We start from the raw sequence: 26,923 nt of genomic DNA on the forward strand, positions 1-26,923 counted from the left end.
AAAAAGAATAAGGTCAGTCTCAGGATGTGACTTTGAGCCGGTATCCAAGATGTATTGCGTGAAAAAGCAAGCATCTAATGTCGTCTTACTGCGTCTAAAAAGAGAGGGAATGGTGTTCCCATATATGCCTTTATGTGCATGGAGTTTTTCTGGGTGGACATGCTAGAAACTGGATTGTCCACTCCTCTATGTAAAGCACCTTGAAGATCAGAGCTGGGGGAGAAAGGCTTAGTTTTTACTGTGTACCATTTGGTATTTCTGATTTTTCTTTTTACTCTGAGTATATGTTACATTTTAAATTTCCAAAGCATTATAGAGCCATTTACAGTGGTGATAGTGAAAATTAATGTAGCGACATGGAAAATTTTATAATGTAATGTTAAGTGAAAAGAAGCCAGATCCAAGTCGTCCTGTGCATGCTGATTCCAGTCATGTGAAGACAAGCAGATAAAAGGAAACTTGATGGAAATGAGCAAATTTCAGGGCAGCTTTGTTACAGTGCTGGCAGTTTCCATACTCGTAAAAATTAACCTTATTGACGTAGAGTCTATATGCAAAATACATCTACTTTAAGTGTACATTTGGGTGAATTTGGACAAATGTATACACCTATATAGCCACCGCCACAATCAAGTTACAGAACATTTCTGGTATCCGCAAAAGTTTCCCTGAACCCCATCCCATTCCGTCTTGACCTGCAATCAACAATGTGTTTTCTGTTACTGTAAATTAGATTTGGCTTTTCTAGAGTTTCATATGAATCGAATCATCCAGTATGCCCTCCTTTTGTGTCCTGGCCTTTTTTGCTCGGCATAATATTTGTGTCCATCCTCTCCTTTGCGAGTAAATCTTGAGTGAGGCACCCAGCTAAGAGTGCACCTCCCAGCCTTCCTTGCAACTAGCTGTGGCCATATAATACAATAATGGCCAAAGACATATAATTAGAAGGGTCGTATGAGACTTCTGAAAAGGTTCTGTAAAAGTGAGAGGCAGACACCTTTGTTCTTCCCTTCACATTTCTCTTGCTGATGGCCTGGAACATAGAGCTGATGAATGGAGCTCCAGCAGCCATCATGGAATATGAAGGGACCTTAAGGGTCAGTAGAAAAAGAGAATAAGCCTGGGGCCTCTGATGACACAACGGAGCGGCCGTTCCAGCTGAACTCCTTTCCTCTCAGACTGCTTCTCCGTGGAAAGAACACAAAGGTTTTGGGCTTTTCTGTCCTTTGTCGTTGAAACAAATTCTCCATATGCCTCCTAGCACTATTTGATTTTTTTAAATTGTGCATCTGTTTGATTAACATTAAACTTTAATTTTCAAAATAAACCTTTATTCTAAAATCTGACAAAAACAGTTCAAGAAAAACATTACAGACCAATATCCCTCGTGAACATAGATACAAAAATTCTTGACAAAATTTTAGCAAATTGAAACCAGCAATATGCAAAAAGCATAATGTACCGTGACCAAATGGGGTTTATCCCAGAAATGAAAGGCTGGTTCAGCATTCAAAAATCAAGGTAATTGTCTGCATTAACAAAGCAAAGAGTTAAAATGTCCAATAATCATCTTGATAGATGCAGAAAAAGCATTTGAAAAACATTTTAATTCCTTCATGATCAAAACTCTCAGCAAATTAAGAATAGAAGTGAACTTCTTCAACTTAATAAATGGAAATTCTGAAAAAAAACCCACAGCTAACAACATACAAAAAAATGCTTTCTTTAAGATAGGAACAAACAGTAAAATGATGACTGTTCTTAAAACATCTATTAACTATTATGCTGAAGCCCTTAGCCAGTATGCAAAGCAAGAAAAGCACAAAGTTTGAAAAGGAAAAAGGCAAAACCTTTCCTGTATCAGACAACATGATCGTTTACATAGAAAATCCCAAGGAATTAAAAATCAACTCAACCTGACTAGAGCTGATAAGTAAATTTAGCAAGGTTAAAGGATATAAGGGCAATACAAAAAATAGCAATATACCAGCAGCAAATAATTGGAAAATTATAATCTTATAAATCTTATTTATGATAACAGAAAGCATAAGGTACTTAGGAATAAATTTAATGAAAGATGTGAGATACTTCTACATTGAATATTATAAAACATTAAATATTATAAAGCACTGAATATATGTAAAACGCCATCCTTGGATCTCAGCTAATAAATAGCATTTAAATAAATGACTAAATATACCATATAGATACATGGGAAGGCTCAATATTATCAGGAATCAATTCTCCCCAAATTGATCTGTAGATTCAGTGCAATTCTATTTGAAAGTAGCTGTGGTTTTTAGACTGGAACAAGACAATTCTAAACTTGTATGGAATTTTAAAAATAGCACAACGAATCTACAATAGAATCAAATAAGACCAGTGCTGAACAGAGACACCTACAAGTTTCTACAACAGAACAGAAGAAGAAAGAACAGCTCTCACTGGGTCACTCAGGGGACATTCCTCAAAGGAGATGTTATTTGAACTGGGAGTTGAAAGATGGTTAAGTACTTACTAGGTAGAGACATTCCCGAAGGGCATTGATTTACTCAGATTCTGCTGATTGTAAGGAAGTAAAACTCATCGCATTTAGTCACGTGATGGGGTTGTCTGTAGAAATATGCAGGAGATAAAGTCCCATGGAAATCCTTGGTAAGACCTCACAGATTCTGGGCTGGGAGGGGAGTTTTGGTCTGAGGCTCCTCACCTGGCCTCAGCAGCCCAAGCCCCTAACGCCATCTCCTGTCTGTCCCATCCTCTCACCTCCCACCATCTGCTCTATTCTCTCTGTACTTTCAGGTTTGAAGCTGGAAGGCTTGGTTAGAACCAGAAGGTGAAAGACCTTGTTTGGCCAGGCAGGTTGGCTTTTATTGTTGTAGCCACTGAAGATTTTTAAGCAAGAAAAAGAATCTGCCTTTGAGGCAGATAATTCTGAGGGTGCTTGGAGAGACCAGAGGCAGGCAGGCCAGGGAGGAAGGTATTCCAAGTAAGAGATAATGAAGGTCAAAACCAGTGAATATGGGAATGGGTTTGAAGCAAAATACATCCTACTCTGGTAAAAAAAAAAAAAAAACAAAACCCAACAAACTCATATCCTTTTAGGGAATAGGGGGAAGGAGAATTAAAGCATATGCATTTTGAAAGAAAAAAAAACCTTCCCCAGCTGATCCTGGTTGAGAACTACTGGTCCACACAAAGTGATGCCAAAGGAAATAGAAACTCGAGAACAGATGGAAGGCAGGGATGGATTTGGGGCCCAGCGGGACTCGGCAGAAGAAGAGCTCCAGGTAACCTGCAATTTCTAGCTTGGGAAATGGGTGGATGATGGTTTCACTTTCCCGGATTTGTGAAATAAAGAGCAGAGTAGGTTTATATATGGGAGTGGGAAAGAGAGAGGTTGAGAGAAGAATTATGTCCACACCCCCCCCCCCCCAGGGAACTCAGGAGTCCAGTTTCACTGAGTGCACAGCAGCAGGCAGAGAGCTAGAGACAGACGGACTCCAGGCAGCCCTTTAGTTTTTGCTTCCATGGGGCAGACCCTGCTGGTGAGAATGGTATTCTCTGGGCATTAATTTGTTGGACAGATGCTGTGTGTCCTGGGGATCTGAGTGAGTATAAAGCATTTGTCTTCATGGTTTTGTTGGTGGTGATGATGTTATTGAAGGTGGATTTTGTTAGCCGCCTAGCAAACTGGCTCAGAATGCTGGAACAAATTTGACCAGCAGATCAATCAGGTTCCAGGATTCCATTCTGATGGGGAGAATCTACGGGGACCAGGGCAGGATTAAAGGAACTAAGAAAGGGTGTTCAGGTACCCAAGGGATATCAATAGTGGGGTGCTGTTACCGTCTAGGCCTGAAGGGGCAGAGGGAGAAGATGGTACTGCTTGGGCCCAGGGGAAATGAGCTGGGGAGAAGGGGCCTCAATACTCACGGAGGAATGCAGCCACTACCAGATCTGAGGCTGCAAATCAGGGAGGGACAGGCAAGAAACACTGGGCTGCCCTCTCCCTCCTTTCCCTCCAGTCTCCTCTGGTGGCTCGCTTTGGCTAATGCCACTTGGAAACCAGCCATCGGGAAGCACAGGATGGAGTACGTAGGGGTCAGCCTCGTGACACAGAGCGAGCCAGAGAATGGATCAGGTGTGTGGGTTTAGGGGACAAGTGAGACACACCAGCAAAAGCACACCCTCAAACACAGCCTGTGTAAGGCGGTGACACGGGTAACTGTGGAAAGGCAGCAAAGCCAACAGCAGGGCGTCAGGACCCTTGGACTCCTGACAAGCCTGACCCCACTGCACACGGCACGCTGACCATCCTGAGGGCACATCTCTGGCATTTTGTGCCTTGACGGCTTCAGCTGTAGGGTGAGTAGGTTGGATGGGCCATGTGACCCTGTACGTGCACGACTTCCCTTGTAAAGTCTCTTGACTCTTGCCCTCCCACTGGGCGCTATGCTCACTGCTCCAGGGCCCCCATCCCACACCGTAGGGTGCTGCGCCCGGCAAAGGGCAGTGCTGGGGAGTCCTGGCCTGGCCAGCATCTGGGACTAGACCAGGAGCTCCTCTCTTCCAGCGAAGCCCTGGACACGCAGAGTCAACCAGGGACTTTCTTAAATGCACTTTTCGCTGCAGTGAGTTACATTCAAAAGGAAAGAAGAGCGCATTCACTTCCAGAAAGCAGCAGCTTCGGAGACCTGAGCTGCTGCAACACTAAGTGCTGGTGCCCCTGCTCAGTTCCTGATAACTGAAGACGAAACTTGAACAGCAAAAGGGAAGTCTCCTGGCTCCTACAGGGTATCAAATCCTGTTTCTAAACGGTTTCAGTTCTTAAAGACACAGGATTCCATATTTTCTCACCCAATAAGCTAGAAGGTGAACAACCTTCAGTGACCACCAACCACGTTTGCAGGGACCTGGGGTGAAATAGAAGTGAACCACAAAGTCGTTCTGAAATCCAGGTTTGAAGGTCTGGATATTTCTGAAATGCATCATCATCATTCTCCTTCTAAACGTAAAGCACTGGTCTAGGTGAGTGCACAGATTTGCTCAGTCTCATCTGGGAACCAGAGGGCCTCTCTTGTTTTTACTTTTCTAGCTTCCTACAGGGGTCAGATGACTCAGAGATGGGAGCATCATTGTTTTCTTTTGGAGGTGGGAATACTGTGCAATCCGGCTTCAGGGTCACCCCAAGGGTGGCCTCAGGGAGATGGCCACTTCTTTGTGGTGTCCGTGAAGCCTCCCATGCCCATGGAGAACAACCCCAAGGTGAAATGTGTGAGGATCTCCTTGCCTTCAAGGCTTTTATTTGCAAATACTGGTTCAGTCATGCATTATTAGTTCTCTGGGCTCTGTAGTGTGCTAAAAAGGATAAAAGAGGGAACGAATAAGAAAATATGGAAAAGGGAAGGTGGGGCAGGTATTAGTGAGGGTTTCCCAGCATGTGAAAACACACAATACAGAGAAAAGGGTGATGCGTCTACTGAAAAAGAAGAAAGGAAGATGTTTTCACAAAGGTTCCGTTTAGGCCCCAGAAGTTTTCTCACGGAAGTCGGAACAGGTGGTACAAGGTGCTGTAGAGTCTTTCCCATCAGGACCCTCTCACTGGTGTCTCTGTTTACTTAAATGGGCCATAACAATAGAATGGGTGTATGCTGGGACGCACGCACAGAGCCGAGGGAAGCACGGAGTAAGAGCACCTCCACAAATGTCGCAGGGGTCACAGAGGGCTGCAGGAGAAAGTGACCTTTAGCCTGTGATGTGAAGGGTGCTTAGGAGATGGAGAACAAGTGAGGGGAGGAGCAGCAGGTGTGAGGGAGGAGCTCAGGACAACACAGCCCAGCACAGCAGAACAGGAGAAATGGCCCCAGAGACTCTGCTCCTTGGAGGTGGCCCTCAATGACACTAGCTGGCTTTCTCTGTGTCCCCGTGGGGTGAACATCTGTCAGCATCACTGGGATCATTTAACCCTGTTTAAAATAAATTCGCCAAATGGCCAAATCATAGCTGTTATTCAGACATGAAACAAACATCTGTAAAAAATTCACTTCATAAAAGTTAAATAAGATGATAAAGATTAAACATGAGATGAATAAGGGGACTGAATGGTTATGACCCATTTAAAAACAGACTTCAAAGAACAGGCGTGTTTATTGATTTGCTGAACTGGGCGTGCAAATGGAGCGAACTGACTTGTCCAGGGAGAGGGAGGGCAGAGAGTAACCCGGCCTTCTCGGGACAGGACATACATTTTGTGTCTTCGGTGACGAATCAAGTACCTACAATTCACAGAGTTGTCAAGTGGCTCAAAGACCCTAAGAGACTATAATTGGAATACGTGAGGGGTGTCTTCTGGACAAGACGTCCTTTTCCCTTGAACTTTTTCCCACCTATTCAATTTCATTCTTTCTTTCCCTCCAGACCAGGCCACTGGTGATTTGCATATGAACATCTCAGTGAACATATGATAAGTTAAGTAATCCTAACCAAATATTAAAGATGGGCAGTAAGATCGTAGAACAGATAAAAATATGAGAACTCTATGTATAGTGTTTAACTAAAATGGAAGACATGACGGAAGAGACGTGTTTTCCGCCCCAGTCCTCCACCTTATCGTCATCAACCCATTGTCACTTTCAACTCTGTTGTCTCCGGGCCTTTGTGAAGCAACTTCATTGCTGATTTACAGGAACCCCTAATTTGCAACAGGCAAACTGACCCAGATGAAGAATTACAGGAACAAAGGAAGTAGGTTAGGACCATGCTCTCAAACGGGAAACCACAATGAGGAATTCAAATCACAAATAGGGTGATATTAAGTGATTTGGGGGCAGTGGAGTGGGGGTGAGGGACTAACTGAGATGAAGACTAGGGAAGGAGTAGCCAGTCATTCCGTCAATCATTCAAACAGAGACTTTTAGTGCGAGTCACATGGGGTAGGCGTGGTGGCTGGCAACCAGAGATAGATGGATTCACGAAAGAGCATCCCTGTCCTGGGGTTGTTTTGAATGGAGGTAGGAGCGTTCCCTGATCCAACCAGATGAAAAAAACCACATCTCCTCTACTCAAACTGAGGCAGGTCTGGAGGCGAGATTTCAGAAGGCGTATGATAAGGTGGCTCCTTAAGGTGTATTGCTGGTTCTGCTCTCTGCCGCACGCACCATGGGTACGTAACTACTAATTGTTTGAATGATACCTAATTAGTAAATTAGTAATACTAACAAATTACTAATAAATTACTTTGTTATTTCAAATACATATTTATTTTGTTTTATAAGTACGTGTGTTGTTTATTGTCTAAGTAAATACATAATTGATTAAAATAAGTAGTTAATTGCTAATAAGTTCCGTAATGATTAACTAATAATTAGCAAATTCCCTGCCATAGTTCAAGAACAGCCACGAGGGTATCCATTGGTTCTTTCCATTCTTGAAACTTTGGATGCTGGCCACCCCTCTCCCACTGTCTCAGTTTCAGAAAGTACTGCCTGGTGAATTGAGCCTTCTGTGGGTTTCTGACATTTTGGAAGGTGCTTTTTTTGCCTGGCCTCTGGTCAAGAGCAAAGATTGGGAGGAAGCTCAGTGAAGGCCGGATGCTCAGAAAACAGCCCTGCTCTCCAGGCCCCTGGGCACCGGTGCCTGCGCTGCGCATGAACCACTCTCCCTGGATTTGGAGCGAAAGCTGACGCCCTGCACACGGTGGCTAAGAACTTAAACTAGCTGGAGAAGAGCCTTGATAAACAGAAGGATAGATTAAGTAGTGGGTCCTTAAGGGAAATCAGGGAAGTCCCAAGTGCACCTTTGGCCTTTAAGGATGGTGTCTTAAAAGGCAAACACTGGACTCTCCCTCACTTTCCCTCCGAGTCGTGGCTGGAATTCTGGACTAGTGGCCTTTCATCTGATCTGTGATGACATTTCTGATCTTCCTAATAATACTGTACCAGAAAAGGTCATGCTAGAACACCCAAAAGAGCAGGTGAACTGTCTCCAGAGGCAGAGTCTGCCTTGAACCCAGCCCCCGATGCAGGACACAGTTCTGCAAGCGTGCCATGCCGAGCACACCGGCGTCTGCTAAATTCAGACTTTCCGTGTGGCTCATGCTAATGGTGACGATGTCCACGGTGACAACGTAACCGCATTGTTCTCCTTTGTCCCAAATGGATAGGGGTGGGGACAGTTTCATGAAGGCAGTCAATTTCCAAATGAGCAATCCAGGAATGTTCCCTTGACTCCAAGCATAGAGCAGTTTCCACAGATTCTGGCCTTGGCCAGCTCCACTCTCACACCCCGAGGTATGCGGCGTTATTTGTGGCAGTGTGGGGGAGGGGGCTTCCGATAGCATACCCTCCTGGGGATTCAGCGTAACTTCCCCAGGACCTGGGATGATGGTTTAGGCTCAGAGCTCAGGGATTCCCCATCACCTTCTTCCCTTCCCCCTTATCTTTTCCTTCTTTCTTTCCTCTCTCCTTCCCTTCCATTCTCTCTCCTTCCTCCTCTCCAGTCTTCTTTCTTTCTGCTCCCTGGCTGTCTGTTATGAGCCTTCTTGCTGTGGCGTGGATGACTCTGCCAGGTCTTCCAGGATGTCATGGCAGGGAAGACATGTCAGCGACACTCGGGGCTGCCCCTTTTCCTCTAGCTCCTCCCAGGGCAGAGCCCTCAGCCCTGGTAAGTCCACAAGACTGTGGAAACCCTAGTGTCGATGGGGAAGAAGAGAGGGGCTTTTGGGTTTCTTGCTTTCCCGTTCATTAAGAGTCATCCTTGTCAACCAAGATTTGGGGTGACAACTGGGGCCTGATTCAGTGATGGAAATCCCGGGCTTCAAGGCTGGGCTGGTGCAAGGCAAGGGCTGGATTGCGGACAGGAAGTAGTGTGGGTGTGAAGAAGGGCTTCCGTTCTTGCTAACACTTTCTCAGCCTCCCTCCCTTTCCCCGCCCAAGAAGCAGCCAGTGCAGACGCCTGCACGGGGCCTGGCACACAGCAGCAGTGTGAGCAGAGCCAAGCAAATCCAATCCCCACCAACTTCTCTACTTTCCTTGTCCCTCCTGGAATAATCTAATAGTTTCTCAGGTTTATGTGGAATTTCTGTTTTGTCAGAGTTTGAGCTGGGGAGCTCAGACAGCCCCTAATGTTAATGGGAGCTTCAGAAGAATGTCCTTTGCAGCCAAGCTCCATTCTGAAAACTCTCGTCACATCTCCAGTTATCTTGGAGGGACATGGCCCCAGCGACATGACTCACAGCCTGGGCGACCTTAGGTTTGGTTCCCTGACTCCAAATTTACTGTTTTGATATCAGAAGTGAAGGCCTCACGGTCCCTGACTGAGAGCTCGACCTCAGTGAGTACACAGCTTAGGGAAGCAACCCCCTGTGCTCGCCAGCTAATTTGAATACAGTTCTTTACAGCAGATCAGGCCCATGTGGAACCAAGTGGCTGGATATGGGGGATAGTACGGAGATACAGGAAGGACTTGGAGGAATCATACATGAGATGGAGGTTTCTGACCAGGTGGAGGATGGAGCCCTTCAGCAGGTGAAACCGGATTGAGAAGCATGTGTGAAGGAAAGGCGATGGGGTCATAAGTGGTTTTGAATTTGTGGAGGGGAACACGCTTGTGGGATGTCTTCTCAGACACGTGATGGGAAGCTGCCAGTACAGGTCTGCCCACAAGAGAAAGCTGGGTTCTGGGTGCAGATGGGGGGTTGTCAGTACAGGGAGAGATGGTGACTGAGTTTCTTTATACAGCGAAGCTGGTAGAAGGAGAGAGGGGAAGAAATGCAGAAGCCAGTATCCTAGGCTGTTGGAGAGTGAAGGAAGAGAAAGCCTGAGATATTCCCATAAGACCTGGCGACCAGAGCTTGCTGGGGACATCCGAGTGGGCAATGTCAGTGAGGTGGTGGGAGCAAAGGCTAGATCTTCTACGGCAGAGACTAACAAAGTCACAAAATCCAGTTTCACCACCCCGAGCACGAAGCTCAATTTCATTTCCTGACCTCTCTTGTAGCGGGGATTGAGGTCTGGCCCATGGACTGTGGGCAGAAAATGATTCACTTTCACCTCTAAGATGTAGCCTCTCCCCACGCCCTGCACGGGCCCCCTCCTCCTGAGTCTCCCAATCTAGGGGCACTACAATGCCTTGGGGTTACAGAGTGACTAAATGGAAGGAGTTTGGTCCTTGAATTATTATGTGGAGCCCCGGGGCTCAAGCTAGTGGGTCCAGCAGGCACAGACACCAGGGGTCAGCAGTGGAGTGGGTGAGCAGACAGCGACGACAGCAGGGGTGAGAGCAGATCCACAGTCGGGGCAGCCAGATGGGTCTGCAAGCTGGGCTGGCAGGAGGCCCCTTTGGCCTTTGCTCTGCAGTCCCCCAAAGCTGTCTTCCCATCTAGTTTGGACATGGCTGTGGGGGAGATGACCGGAAGGGGGAAGTAAGACGCGGGAGCTGCCAAACAACCTGAGGAGACAGTAGACACCTCAACAGGAAGAGAAAATGTGCTGTGTCTCTAAATCCCAAGAACCTGGCAAAAGGAGAGATAATAACCAACTTTATTATCCAAATCCCAGAGAAAATGATCCTGCATCACAGCGGAACCTACTAGCTGCCGAAGTGGGGGTGAAGTAGTCGTGAGCGTGGTCTCCCGACCTGTTTCCGCTCGAGGCTCTCAGAGTCAGGGGCCTGTGGGACGTGGCCCAGAGCTCCAAGGAGGAGGCCTGGCTGTGGGGGAGATGACCAGGACCGGGAAGCAAGACCCATGACCACAAGACCACCCGAGGAGATAGAAGATGACCTCTTCAGGAAGAGGAAATGGTGGAGGAGGCCTGGCCACAGGTCCCCCTGTACACGGGTGTGGAGGGAACCCTCCTCCCAGGTGTGAGAAAGACCAAGGCTCCTCGCTAGGCTTCACCGGGGCAGGCAGCTGGGCACGGGGTCCGGCCGAAGCACCGGCACCAAGTTCATGGGGCACAGCAGCAGCGGGCACATCTTCTCGTGCTCCTTCAGCGCCTCACTCAGGTGCTTCAGCTCCTCCGTCAGCTTCCCGATCTCTCTCCGCAGCACTGTGTTTTCTTGCTCCAGGCACTCATATTCCTGGGCAAGACAGAGAATGGCAACATCTGACAACACACTCTCTTCCCCTGTCATCCTGGCAGATCTGATCTGCACTATGATGCTCACCTCCTTCCCACAAAAGCTTTCTCATTAACCATGCCCCTCTCCACCACTCATAACCAGCTGTTCATTTGCTCAACGACTCTTTCCTCCCACCAGGACCAAACGTTCGTGCAGGCAGGGCTTTAGTTGTTGAAAAAACTTCATAGGAATCCTGACCGGTGTAGCTCCATGGGTTGAGTGTTTGTCCTGCAAACCAAAAGCTCGCTGGTTCAATTCCTGGTTAGGGCAGATGCCTGGGTTGCGGGCTAGGTGCTTGGGTGGGGAGTGAGAGATGTTTCAGTTGCACGTCAATCTTTCTGCATCCCTTCCCTCTCTCTAGAAATAAATAAAATCTTTTCTTAAAAAACTCTATGAGATATAATTTACATTAAATAAAATACACTATTTTTAAGTGTATAATTCAGTGAGTTTGAACAAATGTAAATAACTATATTGATCAAGACAGAATGTTTCCATCACTCCAAAAAGTTCCCTATTGCCCCTTAGCAGCCTTCCCTCCCCCAGCTGCTGACCTGCATTCCCATGGTCTCGTTGGGACCATTGCTATACACAGCCCCAGCACGCATAACAGAACCTCAAACATAAGAAACGTTTGTTGAGTACTGAGTAAATGAATGAAAACACCCCTTGCTTTGGCTTTGCTCCAATACTCATGTGGTAAATTTCCTCTACATCAGAGCTTATGGGGGCTTAGAACCGGAAGGGATCATGGAGACTCCGTAGCCCAACCCACACAATGCAGGCACTTCCTCTGCGGAATTCTAGCTCAGACATCCAACCGGTGCTGAGCGGCTGTGTGACAAAGCTCCTCTCTGCACTGATCCAAAAACTCTCTCTCCTTCAAACCCACCTTTGGGGCTTGGTTCCACCTTAGGGAACCACACAGAGTAAATTCAATACTTTTTCAACATCACAGTTCTTGAAATGTTAGGAGACAGCCCCATACCACTTCCCTTTAGGTAGTCTCTGGGCTCAACTGTCTCAGGTCCTCTGGGTTCCTTGGTTTGAGGACTCCCGGTCCCTTTGCCCTCCTGGACATCATCCAACACATGCTCCAGTTTGTCAGGAGCTCTGGGAGAATGCCATTCCCAAACTGCAGGGCGCGACTCCAGGGACGGCATGCCTGACCGTGCAGAGGGCACACTGTGGAGGAGATCTGCTCTGGGCTGGACACGAGCCTATTGCCACCTTGCTCTGGGGACTCTGAGCGTGCAGAGAAGTTCAAGCTTTGTCTGCGCCTGCTGCTTCTCTGTCTGTACTTGAAGAACAGTCGATGTTTTGGAGCAGAAGGATGGGCTTCATACCTGCCTCTACTGAATTGCACCCTGTCCCCTTGAGCATCTTCCAGCCTCGCAAATCTTTCAGAATCTCCATTGTGTCGGCTCACGGATTAGTGATACCATGGACTATAAGCTGACCACAACCTTGATAAGCAGGTCAAGCAGGTCTTCCTTTTTTTCCATCCAAGTCATTAATAACTTCTAAATTCTCAGCCAATGGCAGCGGCCCTGCAGCCTGTCAACAGAGACCCTCCAAAGGCTTATTTCAATCTTACTTAAATCTTATTTAAATCTTGCTGACACGTTGTTTTCAGTCTTCTCTAGGTTGATTCACACTATTAGGCTTTATTGCACCATGCATACCATGCTTCCTGAGCAGGGGCCCAACTTATTATCCACCACAGCTTTTCTCTTACTTGTAATTTTTAAGAAATCACACTAAAAATGTCAGATCTTCTTAACAGGCTCTGAAGGCAAAGGCACATTTTCAACTCAGCCCCTGGAAAGCCTTCCTCTTTTTCTCTGTGGGTCCAGCTCAAGCCCTCCACCTCCAGGAAGGCTGCCATGATCACAGCACCTAATGGAAGTGCTTCTCTTATTATCCATCTTATTGAGACTCGTATCATATTCAGTCAAAATTAAACAAGGTCTCTCTCCAAAGATCAGAAATATATAGCACCTGGGGCCTCTGCTACCCTTTCCAGGGGTACAGGAAATCCTCTGCCTGTACCCCTGTACCCCTGCCTGACAGGCCCCAGTGCTGACGTCTAAGTTCCCAGTGACCCCTCAGCCTTCTGTTTCCTTCTCTTACCTCTCCTTCCTTCCCTCCTTCCCCTCTAGGCATCTTCTTCCCTCTAAGGACAAGGGGCCCCGAGGGGCTGCATGCAAAGGTCATCTGAGCCACTGGGCCTCTGCCTCTCCCAGGCAGGCTCTCAGGGTGGTCTGGAATATTCTCCAAGGCAGCGAGCCTCTGCCCTTCTCCCACAGGCTGTGCTGGGTCAGCTTGGCTTCACCAGTACATTGGCTCTGTTCTGCCTTCAGCTCTCCTCAGTGCCTAGCACCCCCGACTGCTCATGCTCCCCTCTGGCCTCTGACAAGCTCCAGTTCTAGAGTCAGAATTCAGTCTACAGACCCAGCAGCCAAGCCCTCTGCGGGCAAGGGGAGGTCTGGATGGGAGAAGGGGGATGGAAGCCTCGGAGTGGCGTGCAGGAAGCCTGCCTGCAGGAAGCCTGCCTGCAGCTGGCAGGTGAGGGGCTGTCACGCATGTACACACTTCACCCTGCAACTGGAAGTGTTTGTCACTTCCAAGAAAAAGGAGAATAGATTTAAATGGTTCCAATGAGCTAACGTTTAAACTAGATTAAAAAAAAACAGGAAATCCTCTTCCTGTGGCAAAATATTCCAAAATGACTTTCTGTATCGACTGACTTTGTGGGGAGGCGCTGTGAGCTTCTGAGCACTGTCTCTGGAAGCCACGCAGAGTCGTGGTCCTTCAGGCTCTGCCCAAACCCCAGCCCGGCCGCCCAGGAGGCCCCTCCCAGGCCTTCTCCACGGGGACTTTCTCCTCTGGGATTTGAGTTTTACTCATAAATATGCCCAGGGACTTTTATCGAGCTGAGGGAATACAAAAGAGAGAAGAAGTGCAAATCTTCCCGTGAGACCAGTTCTACAGAAATAGAAGGAGGAGCTGGGAGGGGAGGAAGAGATGAGAGAGCACTGAGTGGGGACGAAGGGGAAACAGTAAGACCCACCTCACGCGGAGAAGAAATTACCTGGAGGACTTCGCATGCATGAAAAATAAAAAGAACATTAGACCCTTTGTTATTTCCAAAGCGATGCTCAGTTCAGCTCAGCGACTGTTGGGTTTCAAACCCCTCGCCCCAGGAGGGCTGAGGTTACTGTGCTGCCTTCCCGGGTACTGCCGGGACACTGTCACGAAGCAGCGACTATGGGTTAGAGCCGGTGCGCCACTGCAAACCCCAGTTCCAGCTCAGAAACTAAGCTGTCTAGGGCAGTGACTCTCCACTGGGGCAATTTGGGCAGTCCCCAGGGGACATCTGGAGTGTCTGGAGACAGTTTGGGGAACAGGATGCTATTGCATGGGGAGGGCAGAGGGCAGGGGTGCAGAGGACGGCCCCCCACAATAAGGAATTATCCAGCCCCAAGGCTGAGAAACCCTGGTCTGGGCATTTAAGAGAGGTTGACTGGGGAATGGGGCGCTGGCGGGGGATATTCAGGGTTCGGGATGCCTCCAAGGCAGAGGCAAGGTTTAGAGTAGCAAGAAGACAGTGAGGGCACCAGGGCCCAGGGGCGGTAACTAGGCAGGGAAGGGGATGAGGGGAAGGAGAAGGCCATCAGGAGGACGGAGCCACACACGGACCCCATTTCACAAGCAAGAAAACTGCAACTCTGAGAGGCACGGTGACTGTTCCAAAGTCATGAGAACTGGAGCCTGATCCCTCATTTCAAGGTCAACTGCCACTCTCCTGCAACGCCAGCAATTCGGCTTTCGCCCGGCAGGGCAGGGCTCAAATTTCCCCCCGGGGTGATTACCAGTAGAGATGGGCTGTAAGAGCTCAGGATTTCACAGCGAGACTATTCCCAAGGCTGAAGCTGATGCCTTTCCCAGCAGAAAAATGTGTCACCAGCAAGGACTGTAAAAATTTGTGTCATCACCAGTTTCTACACCAAGTGGGGACTAAATATGAAGCATTCTCTTAGAATATGCAATATCTGAAAAAACCGTGGCAACACATACCACAACCATGTTACTCAAGAAACTGTTCGTTTGTGACATTTGGGGCTCCTGAGGATGGCACTGCCGTCTTCCCTCTCTGACTCAAAATCCTCTCTCAGTCTTACACCTTTCGGGTGCCTGGCAACCAGCCTGACCCACTTCTGAGAGAAGTGCCTTTCAGCTTGTCTTAGGGAGCTGGAGTTTTCACTTGGGTGCCTGTCTACCGGTGTAGACTCAGGCGTGTGCCTACTGTTCAGAGATGAGTAGGGGTCGAAATCCCCCTGAGAGGTGTAAGCACTTTGAAGGGCTGACTTGAAAAGCCACAGAGAACACTGAGGTTCACAGAGGCACACTGGGGACTGCTTCTTACCACGGCAATCCAGCTTCCAGCAACCCCTACCCTGAGGAGAAAACTCAGACTAAGGAGCAGCCCCAGCCTCTCCCTGGCTTGGCCCGTCCAGGCTCTCCCACTGCTGCCCTGACCTCTGAGGAGATCCTGCCTCCAAGGACAGTCCCCTGGCCTTGGAGATGGAGGGGAGGGAGGTGGCAGAGAGACTTACATGAGCTGGGACTGAAGGGGTTTTTCAGGGTGTTGGAGGTGAGTGAGGGAGGTAGGCAGGGGAGAAAGCTGGGAATTTTAGACAAGTCTTACTCTGAGTATTCCCCTTCATGGTATTCAAGAAAGGGAAAAAGCCCTGGCCGGGTAGCTCAGTTGGTTAGAGCGCCATCCCAATACACCAAGGTTTTGGGTTCGATCCCTGGTCAGGGCACACGGAAGAGCCAACCAATGAATGCATAAATAACTGGAACAACAAATCGATGTTTCTCTCTCTCTCAAATCAAGAAATAAAAAAGTTGTAAAGAAAGGCAAATAAAGATCTGAGTGAGTTTGAGATGTTCAGCCATGTGCCCCACAGTCTGGGGTAGAGGAATTGATGGGACAGCGACTCAAACCTTCTCAGGGCCTAGCAAGCAGCTGTGGCTGGCTGTCCTGCCCTGGGCATCTTCCTATGAGCTGGCCTCACTCACACCAGGAGGAGGTTGGAGGAGGAGGTCTCTCCGCTCTGGGTCCCGTCTCACTCTTCCCATCTACCTGTGGCCAGGGAGCCCCGGGGGCCAGAGGGGCTTTTTGCCAAGACTGAGAGCAGTGTGCTAGGGTGCTCTGCCCTCAGCTCACCTGAGCACCACTCCTCCCCACTTTTTTACCACACTCCCCACCCCCCATATGGAGATTTTTTCAACGTTTAAAAATACTCATTTTTTACTACGTTTACTTTTTTTTTTTTTTTACTATAGAATATATCGATAGAACACAGATCCCCATAACTAGGCTGTGCTCCCTGGAAGGAGGCAGGGAATTGACAGGGAAGGATTATACCCGTGGTGCCCTTGGGCCAGATATGATGCTCTTGTTCTTCTACAGGAAGGACTGGACACTTCCATTGTCCTGAGCCAGCCACCAGCTCCCCTACACCTTCTTGTCACCAACGACATGTGGGTGGTCAGTAACGTGAAGGTGTGGCCCCCTTGGCACCAGGTTCCTCAGCAAAGCTGGCTTTACTGAGGTGGTCCTCCAGGGGTGCGTGGTGCTCATCTGTCCTTCTAGCTCACAGAGGAAGAGGAGAAGGGAGGGCTCTTCCATGGAGGGACTGGGTTTCAGTGCGATCAGCCCCATTTCTGGCAAGGACACCTGGCAGGACTAGTCAAGTCCATGGACAGCAGAACCCCACGGAAGGGCCCTCCACCTGTGGCGCTGAGAGGGTCAGGCAGGACTACGTGCAGCTCTGCCCTTAAGTTTCCCAGGCAGGTGGTTCACTCGGTTTTCGAATCCACCAATGACAGCAATTGAGAGAGACCTGTCTTAACTCTGTAGTAAATTATTTCTGTTGCCTTCTGTGATCGGCAGAACAATGCCCTGCCCCCCCAAGGATGTTTACATCCAATCTTTGAAAGCTGTGAATACGTTACCTTCAGTGGCAAAGGGACTCTGCAGATTACATTAAGAACCTTAAAGTGAGGAGACTACTCTGGATGGTGCAGGTGGACCCACGGTAATCCCAAGCGTCCTTGTAAGTGGAGGGAGGAGTCAGAAAAGGGGATGTGACTATGGGAAAAGGGTCAGAGTGACGAAGCATAAGAAAGACTCAACTGGGCAATTGGCTTTGAAGATGGAAGGGGACCACAAGCCAAGGGACACAGAAGCTTCTAGAAACTGGAAAAAACAAGGACACTGGTTCTTCTCCAGAGCTTCCAAAAGGAATGCAGCCCTGTCAACACCTCGACTTCAGCCCAGGGAGATCCATTTCAGACATCGGCCCTCCAAAACTGTAAGATAATAAATCTGTGTCGTTTTTGAGCCACCAACTTTGTTGTAACTTGCTACGGCAGCCACGGGACGCTAACATTCTTTCCTCGGGAACTCCTATGCCTCCCAAGGACAGGCACAAGGTGTCAGTCCTCTCTTTGTGACCCAGCGGCCATGCCTTGCTCACAGTAGTGCTTAACAAAAACCCGAGGAATGAACCTACTTGACCTCGCTCTGTGAAAGATCCCACTCAAGTCATTTACTCGCCTCTATACACATAATCACGGGGGACTTAAAACTGAGTGTCCTCTTCTGGGTTTTTTTGGACTAGAAGCTTCTTGAGGGGAAAAGCCCTCGCTGTCCAACAGGCACGTGGCCTGAACCCAGGGCCGTGCGCTGACAGCCGCAGGCCCTCTCTGGGCGTTCTTCGGTAACACAGCGCTAGAACCAGGGTGGCACCAGGAGCAAGGGGGTAGGGAGAAACGAGGCCGAGGGCACCGCAGTTCGTCTGCGGAACCTTTACAGAACAAATAACGTCTGGGAAGGACCTTCCCTCCCCCTAGGGCCCAGCTGTCCTACTTCTGGGAAACAATCTGATGGATAATGTGTGCTATGCTGTGACGTTGTATCAGTGGGTCACCTCTCCCTGGACATGTGCATTCCAAGTCTGTCCTCTCTTCATTGTTAAAGGTTTTCAGAGGTTGTCCTTCTCCCTCAAAACGCCTCAGTCTCTACTCTGCTGTCAACACCCCCAGATTGGCCTTGCTGAAACAGCTATGGCAAGAAAGTGTGCAGGAGCGAGTTCAGCTGGAATCCGTACCTATGCACATCGGTGCTGGGCAAAGGCGAGAGCTCCGAACTGTCACTCATTTCCTAGACACACCCTTGGATGCCTCGGAGGGCAGCCCCTGATAGGAAATGGTCCCTGTGTTCTGGTGTGAGATGGCGTGGGAATCACGCATAGGGGTGGAGGATGATGGAAGAGTTTAGGATAAACCCAGGTTCCTGATTTCGGTGATGAGGAAGACGGGTAGCTCCATTCAGGACAAATTGAAGACAATGAGAAGAGAAAGTCTCCGGGTAAAGAGACCCTCTGTTATGACCATGTTGCATGAGAGGAGCCTGCAGCAGACCCACTGGGAAACATTGGAGATATGAGTTAGGGCTAGAACAGAGGTCTTTCCTGGAGTGATTGGTGTTAGGAGACAGATGTACACATTACATGCTCCAGGGTGAGAAGAAAAAGGACAGAACGTGGTTAACAACATTTAAGACAACAGAGGTAGAAATATCTAACAAAGAAATCGAGAGAAGAAGTGGTTAAGAAGGTCAGGAGAAGTATGAAATGTGGTGTTGTTGTTTGTCTTTGAAGATAATGACCTTGAAAGAAGGCTTCAAAAAGGGGAGGGTCAGGCTGGCCAGGTGGCTCAGTTGGTTGGACCATCATCCTGTGTATCAAAAGGTTGTGGGTTCGTTCCCTCGTCAGAGTGCGTACATAGGTTGTGGATTCGATCCCTGCAACCAATCAATGTTTCCCTCTCACGCCAACGTTTCTACAATCAATAAGCACATCCTCAGGTGAGGATTAAACAAATAAAAAAGAATAAGGGGAGGGTCAACGGTGTCAAATGTTTCAGCAAGGTCAAGGATGGTGAGCCTAGAAAGAGATCCTTGGACCAGGCACTAGTGGTCTCAGTGGGAAGAGCTTCTGTAGGATGTGTGTGTGTGTGTATGTGCGCACGTGCGTGTGCATGCACTGGATGGGGGGGGGGGCAGAAACACAATCAGAGGATTGGGGAAAAACGGGAACTGAGGCCATGGAGACAGCGACACTCTCTTTAAGAAGCAGAAAAGTGAGGAAAGAAAACAAAAGAAATGGGCACTAGCTTAAAAGGGAACCCGGATGAAAAGGGAGTTTGGGTTTTATTGTTTCACAAAGAAACTCAAGTGTGAGATGCAAACAGTGGATGAGGGAGGAATGAAGAGGCCAGGGAGTGAAGAACCAGGACACGAGGCTGGAAGGACACAGCAGAGCTAGACAAGCATGTGGCCTAATTGGTGATGACCAGGAAGTGACCTCACGGCCACCAGCACAGTGCAAGGACGGAAGACAGCTCCTCTCCGTGGTCCCAACGTGGCTCTGCCCCAACCACAGTCTCACCTCATGGAGTTTGTCAGCTTTCTGTGTCTGCTTCTTCCGACTTCTCTGAGCAGCAACTCGGTTTTTTTCTCTCCTTCGGACCTTCCTGTCGTCATCCTCGGGGCTCTGGGGGGAAACGCGTGGTCAGGAGTGATATGGGGGCCCCTGGCCTTCCCGGTGCCTGCCTGCCCTGTCTCCTCACTCAGCATTGCTCTCTGCCTTCCTCGCAGTCACAGCAGCGCTCGTCATGGCATCGGAGGGTAAGAGTAGCCCCTTGTTAAGGAGCACGCCGGCCTGTGCTACGGCTGCGCTCTGCTGCCAATCCCTGCGACCACCCTGAGAAATGTGTGGTGTGACCGCCACTTAAAAGATGAGGAATAAGAAACTCAGGTTAAGGAACTTGCTCCAGGTACCACGGCTGGTAAGCGGGTGAATGGGAAGTGGAACTCAGGTCTGTTGGACTCCACCAACGTTCACCAACCTCTGCCCCACAGGGTGTGTGCCTGGAAGCGCTGCGTGCGGTGTTGGCGCTGCTCGTCTGAGAATGGAAAAGGCAGAAGGCATCCGCTGTCTACCACCACACACAAACAGGAGCTTTTGATACCCTGCACGAATTACACCTACTCTTATAACTCACTGCCACCACGCAGCTCCATCAGCGGCGCACCAGGTGACCTTAAACACCACTGACAACATGCTCATGTGAACCAGGCTTGACTGCCATTGTGTTTCACACGTCTGAGCAAATCAGAAAGCAAGTTCATGATGTGTCTTGAAAGCCCTTAGTGAAATACAAGATTTAACCAAACCTAGTCAACTCCTCCAAGAGTTATTATGGAACAGGCAGGCATAAAAATGCATCTACCATGGCAAAAATGCCTGATTCCATTATAGAGAACATGGGGAAGAGAGTGGCATTTGCTTTCCAGAACCCCGTGAGAAGACACCAAGTGGGGGGGAAGGGGGGAATCCTACCTTTAAAGAGTTCAAAAGCCCAGGGATCAGTGGGGTACAAACACAGGAAAGCTACTCAATTATCAGTGTTAATTGAAAGCAAATGTTTAGCTATCATTTTATCTGGTCTGGTGTTCCAAATAAGAGACACATACCATCTCCCCAAGTAATGCAGGTAAATAATTTTTAGCATCTGCAAGAATAAAGAAGAGTAAATGACACATTCATAAATAGCATAAAAAGTAGAAGAGGCCTGGAGCTTAAAAGGAAACAGACACAAGGCGTTCAAATGTAATCTTTTAGAGGCAAAGAGGTCTTGGTCCACAGAACCAGAACACCACGGGGGGTAGGGGGAATGTGGTGGGGAGGACAGAACTCCAGCTTTAGAAATACACAGCTCCTGGGTTGTTGTTTTCTTTTCTTTTCTCTTACTGTCAATATGGCCTTGGTGACCATATTCTCTGAATTTTCAGTTTTCTCATTTATTGTAAGTGTGATTCATTCATGCTTTCAATCGTGGTAACTGAGTACCTTCCACGTGCCAGGCACTGTCCCAGGCACGGGAGAGACATGCCCGGAACTGCAGCCTAATGCTTGACGCTGGCATGAGATAAGATTTTATCTTAAAGCTCCCAGCACACAGTGTACCCTCAGTAACCTCTGTTGAGGTTGCTGCTATTTTTTAGCAGAATGTTTTTTTTTAAGGTTGTGTTTATTTTCAGAGAGAGAAGAGGGGAGGGAGAAAGAGAGGGAGAGAAACACCAATGTGTGGTTGTCTCTTGCATACTCCCAACTGGTGACCTGGCCCACAACCCAGGCATGTGCCCTGACTGGGAATCGAACTTGCAACCCTTTGGTTCACAGACAGGCACTCATCCACTCAGCCACCTCACCTAGGGCCAGGTTGCTGCTATTTTGTATTGAGTCCCTTATTGTGCTTGTCACCAAATCATGCCTCTTTGTTCTTCATAATCAGAAAGTCATAGGGCACAAGGAAGCTACAAGCAGCCTGTCCTCTGGGAGCTTACACTCTCTACTGGATTATCACCTACTCGATGGTCACACCTGGCAACCCAGAAGAAACATTTATCAAGACAGAAAGAGGGGAGCAAAGTGTTGAGAAACTCATATATTATTAACCATATCTCAATTAGTCCTCACAAAAATCATTCAGAGGCCGATGTTACCACACGTGTGCATTTTACAGGTGGGGAAAACCACAGGCTCCGAGAGGTTAAGCAAATCGCCAACGGCTTCAGCCTGTGTGCGGCAGAGCCAGCCCCACACTCAGATCTGTGACTCTCTAGCATCATCCTTGGACACTATTTGCCCAGCACCGAGGTGAGAAGCGTGAGAAGCGGAGCAAAACGACGAGAAGACTCCGTCCTGCAGCAGCTCGGTGGGGAGCGTCCCACAGCCGTTCCTGCAGGCAGCCGTGTCTCAGGTCCGCTACGTGCGCAGTTGTAAAGGTTGCAGGGGCAGCGCAGAGGTCTGGGCGCGGGTTTCCACCAGGCTGGGGGTGGAGCCCGCCCACTCCAGGCCCCCACCTCGCACCCCTAGGCTAATGGGTCCCGAGTTCCCCATTCCGGCACCAGCCAGGGACGGTGGACGTCGGTTGTGCCTGGGCACGAGTTGCCCCCACGGGCTGAATTTCCCCTCTCCACGCCCTGGCCCCCACTCGGAGCTCCGGGAAAGGGCCAGGCGCGCCGGGGTGGGGATGGCAGCAGGCGGCGGCGCACTGATGGCCGCGCAGACCCCACGTGCGGGGGAATGTGGATCGTGCGCCGCCCAGCCAGGTGTCGGTACCCTCCAGTTTCTCCTCCTCCACCTGGCGTGCAGGAGCCGGGCCCCCGTCCTGTACACCGCGGGTGCCGTACGTGCGCCCCCGGGAGCACCCTCGCGCCCCCACTCCCCACTCAGCGGTCAGCACCCCGGAACCCCAGCACCATCCTCCTCGCGCCTCCCTGCCGTCCTCCCGGAGCCTCTCGTTCACTACCTGCGGCTGGTTCCCGGGCGCCGAGACGTTCCTCTGCAGGACGCTGCCGGCGGCCGGGAGCCCTTGCGACATGCCGGGCACTCGTCCGCCCAGCCCGCCCCGCCGCGCCGCCTCGCGGAGGAGCGGCCGCGCGGCTCGCCGCGTCCTGCACGAGCGGCGCTACCTACCGGCGCTCGCCCGCCCTCGGCATCCTGCCGCCGCACCTGCCGGCCCCCCGCCCCGCCCCCCGGGCTTCCCGCCCGTTCGGCTCGCGTAGCCACTGCGCTGGGCCCGGGCTTCCCCACGCCCCGTCGGGGCCGTCGGTCCTTCCCAGTTGCAGTCGGCCCCGCCCCTCGCTCTCCCATCCCGCCTCGTTTCCTCCTCCCTGGGCCGCACTCGGGGTCCCAAATCCCCCCCCCTGCGCGCTTCATGGAAGTCACGTGGTGGCTCCGAAACCCAGAGGGAACGCGAAGCCCACCCACAGGAGACGACGCTGGGGCGGGGCGGGGGGTCTCTCGGCTGCTCTCGGGGAACTCAGGGTGAGAAACACAAGTGGGCGGTTTGGGGTTGGCGGTTTTTTCTCGGTCCCAGCGCGGCATCAGCCTGCGCGTCGGCCCCGCCTCCCCCCGGCGCGGGGGTCCGGGTCTTGGGGGACTTTCTCCGCGGCGATCGGCCCTTGGGGCGCCACTCTCACCCCTTCCGTGTCCCTCGGCCCCCCTGCCCGGGAGGCTCAGGCCAGCGGAGCGGACAGCCGCCTTTTCCGCAGGCACAGACCGCGGGTGCCCCGTGGCCTTTCCGCAGTGGCCCGTGCTCCTCCCGTCACGGTCCGGCCGGGCGGGGGGGGGGGTCGGCGGGGGCGGGGAGGCCCGCAGGGTGAATTCCCTGGGTGGGGGCGGGGTTGGGGGGAGGTTGCCCTGGAGAGCAGCGCTGCCCGGGCTTCCCTGGGAGCTAGGCGGTCACGGAGGACGGCACTGCGGATGGGCTCGGGGTTCTGGACCCCTGCCCTTTCCCCTTTTCGCCCGGCGAGAGGCAGCTGCTCTGCCTACGGGTTGAGGCTTCACGCCAAACTGGGGAGGGGTGGGGGGGGAGAGAGACCGCGCGTTCCCCGCGCCTGCCTGCCCGTTAGAAGATGCCAAGCCGAGCAGTGTTTAGTACGTGGTCCCCGCAAGGAGAAATCGGGCGGATGCGGCGCTGCGGCCCGCACTGCGCGCACGGCCCGCACTGCGCGCACCACCGGGAGAGAAAGATAACCGGGGACTTGAGTGGGTGGGTGGGACCCAGGACCAGGGCGTCAGACGCGCCTTCCCGGGGAGGTGGGTGAACTGCTCGGGCTTGTAAGCAGCAGCGGGGATGGGGGCGGGCCCTTCTGCCTCCCAGTCTAGTGCACGTGGCTGTCCACCGAGATTTGTGACCCTTGCAAAGCTGTGAGAGGCAGCTTGCGTGAACTTGGCTACCTGACCGAGGGCAGGAAAGCAAGGGAAGAATCTAGTCTGTATGGGCAGGGGCTTGGAGGAGGGTGGAGGTGCAAGGCGGCGAGGACAGAGGGTGAACTCAGCCCTTGAGGGTGGCCTTGCTCACTCCACACCGTCTCCGCTGCGCAGCGGAGCCATCGCTACCTTTTCCTCCTAGATTTCATCTTCTCGTCTCTCTTTGATCCTTGTCATCACTCTGCTGACCTCGAGGTCACCTCGGAGCTATTGCTTTTTGCGTCCCACGCAGCCACACACCACGTGCCGAGCACGGGGCTCCACACTCGAGTGCTCAGAAAATGCAATGCCGCCGGTCCACCTGAAGCCTTCACGCTTGGAAACCTAAAAGGACTCTAACAAGATAGGAAGACCTCTGGGCCAAGCAATTTTCAGAAGTGCTTTCATGTCCCCCAGTGTTTATGTTTATGAAGGGAAAGGGCAAGGTAAAAAGCACAGCGGACATTTAGGTGCAGTCCCACACTTCATTCGGGTAGTTGCTGTTTTTCTGTTCTCACTGAGCCTCGCAACGTTCTAAGTCCTTGCGGGCTGTACCTTCTACCTCGCCCCCCCCACGGAGCCTGGAGCCTTGGCTCAGTGCACCGAGAACTCTTCACCTGACAGAGGCCTGCTGTCTTAGTTATTCAAAGGTTCCTTCAAATATACTTAAAGGAGGAGCCTTGCTTAACTAGTTAGCGTTTAAGGAACAGATCAATTTGACCTCCATCTTGTACATCAGAGGGAATGGATTAAATAATTAGATGTGGAAAATAAAAACTAGGAAGGTAAAGCGGAATTGAATCCTTCACCAAAGCTCTAGGATAATACCATGGAGATAATTGTCTGAGACAACATGTGATAGGAGAAACCACCTTGGAAAGATTTGAACTATATTACAATGTTAAATTGCTTTAGATGACAGTATGACCAAAAATTAAAAACAAGCAGATGGGGAAATTATTCACAGTAAATACGATAAAGGGTTAAAATTTCTAGTATATATTCAGCTCGTGAAAAGGAACAAAATAAAAATATTGACATAACCTCCCAAAAGTAAACTGTGTGACATGAACTGGCATTTTCCAACAGAAGAAATAATCAAGGAAAATAGATATAGGAAAAATACACATTAAAATAAGACAGCTTTAAAAACATTAAGTTAACAAAATGAAAGTTTGTATCAAATGCCAGTGACAGTGTGGTGAAATCGGTATGCTAATATTTCACTGGCATCATTGTAAATTGGTTACAAACCTACTGGAAAGCAATTTTATTGTAATTTTTAAGAACCATGCAAGAGTCATCACTTTTGACTTTGTTCTCCCTAAACAACATCTAGAAAATTATCTTAGGAAGATCATCAAAAATACTAAGAAGAAAAATAGTACATGCACTAAAAGTTCATAGTATTTGATGATTGAGACTTTGTAAGCAACATAGATGTCCAATTATAGGCAAATAGCTGAATAACGTGCATGGCACAACCATGGAGCGGAGTACCGTACATCTTTAAACGGACAGGCATGCAGACAAACTTGCCACATGGCAGATTTATCTGATATGAGGCAACGTGAGAAAAAAAACCAGGACACAATAAGCACAAATATAACATGCATGTCAACGTGTGCACACAACACTCCTGTACTGTACACTAGAAAATGGTCAAGATGGTAAATTTTATATTGTGGGTTCTGTACCATGATGAAAAGGGCATGTATGTGAGAAAAAAAAGAGAAGATTACACACCAAAGTACTAGTTTTCCTGCCATGGTGGAGAGACGATAAATCACTACGTTTACTTGTCTTCCTGAGCTTTTTGAAAACTCTTATTATGTTAACGTCTTCAAACACTTTATATTCACGAGCAATATTATCTTCCCTGGCACTAGACTCACCTGTCACACCAGCGTGCCAACACCTGTCTCTGACCAAGTGGGATGCTCTAACGACAGCCTGTTTTTCTCTCTTTTCTGCAACACGTTCTGGTTCATTTTGTTCCAAGTCAGAAGGGGGAAGAGAGATGCAAATGAAAAAAAAAGATAAACAAGAACCAACATTTCAAATGTCTCCTTTTCCTTTTATTTTTTCCTCAGAACTGGGAAGAGAAATTATATTTTATGATTTGTCAATTTCCTCTTACTGCCACAATGACCCTGGATGACATCTTTGGGGATGGGGGTGGAGGTGCCAGAGGTCAGCGATCAAACCCTCTGGTGATTCACTTCACAAGAAGACAGTTCTTTTTTTTTTTTTTTTTTTTTTAAATTTATTTATTGTTATTTAATTACAGTTGTATGCCTTTTCCCCCATCCCTTCACCCCACCCCAGGTGAACCCACCTCCCTCCCCCCTCTCCACCCTCCCCCCTGGACAGTTCTTTATAATCACCACTTGTTCAGATGCTAGAAAACCCTGTCACTATTTTACGTTTGCTCTTCCCTTTTAAGGGAAACCAGCCTTCCAGTAAGTGTACTTTCACTGGTCTTTCTCAGAAGGTGATTCTGCAGGCTTCCGGTAGGGCTAGAAAAAGGAAAGCATGAGGCAGAGAACCTGCATTGACCGGAAATCAGTCCTGTGTCAGGCACCGTTGTGGGCGCGGGGGTAGGGCCAGCAGTGGACAGGACAGAGGCCCCCACCTCGTGGAGCTCACATTCTACAGGAGGGGGACAGACAATGAGCAAAATGAAGTATTTAGATGGTGATGTGCTCTATGCAGAAATATAAAGCCCAGACGAGAGATGGGGGTAGCGAAGGGTGGTCAAGCGAGGTTCCTGAGGGAGGTCAGAGGGAGCCATGAGAATATCTGGGAGGAGTGGTCCAGGCTGCCCAAAGAGTAAATGCAAGACCCCCCGTGAGAGAGGGTGCCCGGCCATTCCAGAAACTGTGGGAGGCTGGAGTGGA

At 49.8% G+C, this 26,923-nt stretch overlaps 1 protein-coding gene across 1 annotated transcript; it reads right to left on the reverse strand.

The window, feature by feature from the left end:
* Nucleotides 1-10,534: 10,534 nt before the first annotated feature.
* On the reverse strand, nt 10,535-22,833 carry BATF3 (basic leucine zipper ATF-like transcription factor 3). Its single transcript, XM_024551382.4, has 3 exons — nt 22,579-22,833; nt 19,650-19,754; nt 10,535-11,082 (listed from the first exon to the last, which is right to left on the reverse strand). The coding sequence occupies exons 1-3, from the start codon at nt 22,648-22,650 to the stop codon at nt 10,897-10,899; spliced, it is 363 nt and encodes a 120-aa protein (XP_024407150.1). The 5' UTR covers nt 22,651-22,833; the 3' UTR covers nt 10,535-10,896.
* Nucleotides 22,834-26,923: the final 4,090 nt, after the last annotated feature.

Source organism: Desmodus rotundus, chromosome 12 (genome assembly GCF_022682495.2).
Source record: "Desmodus rotundus isolate HL8 chromosome 12, HLdesRot8A.1, whole genome shotgun sequence".
NCBI lineage: Eukaryota > Metazoa > Chordata > Mammalia > Chiroptera > Phyllostomidae > Desmodus > Desmodus rotundus.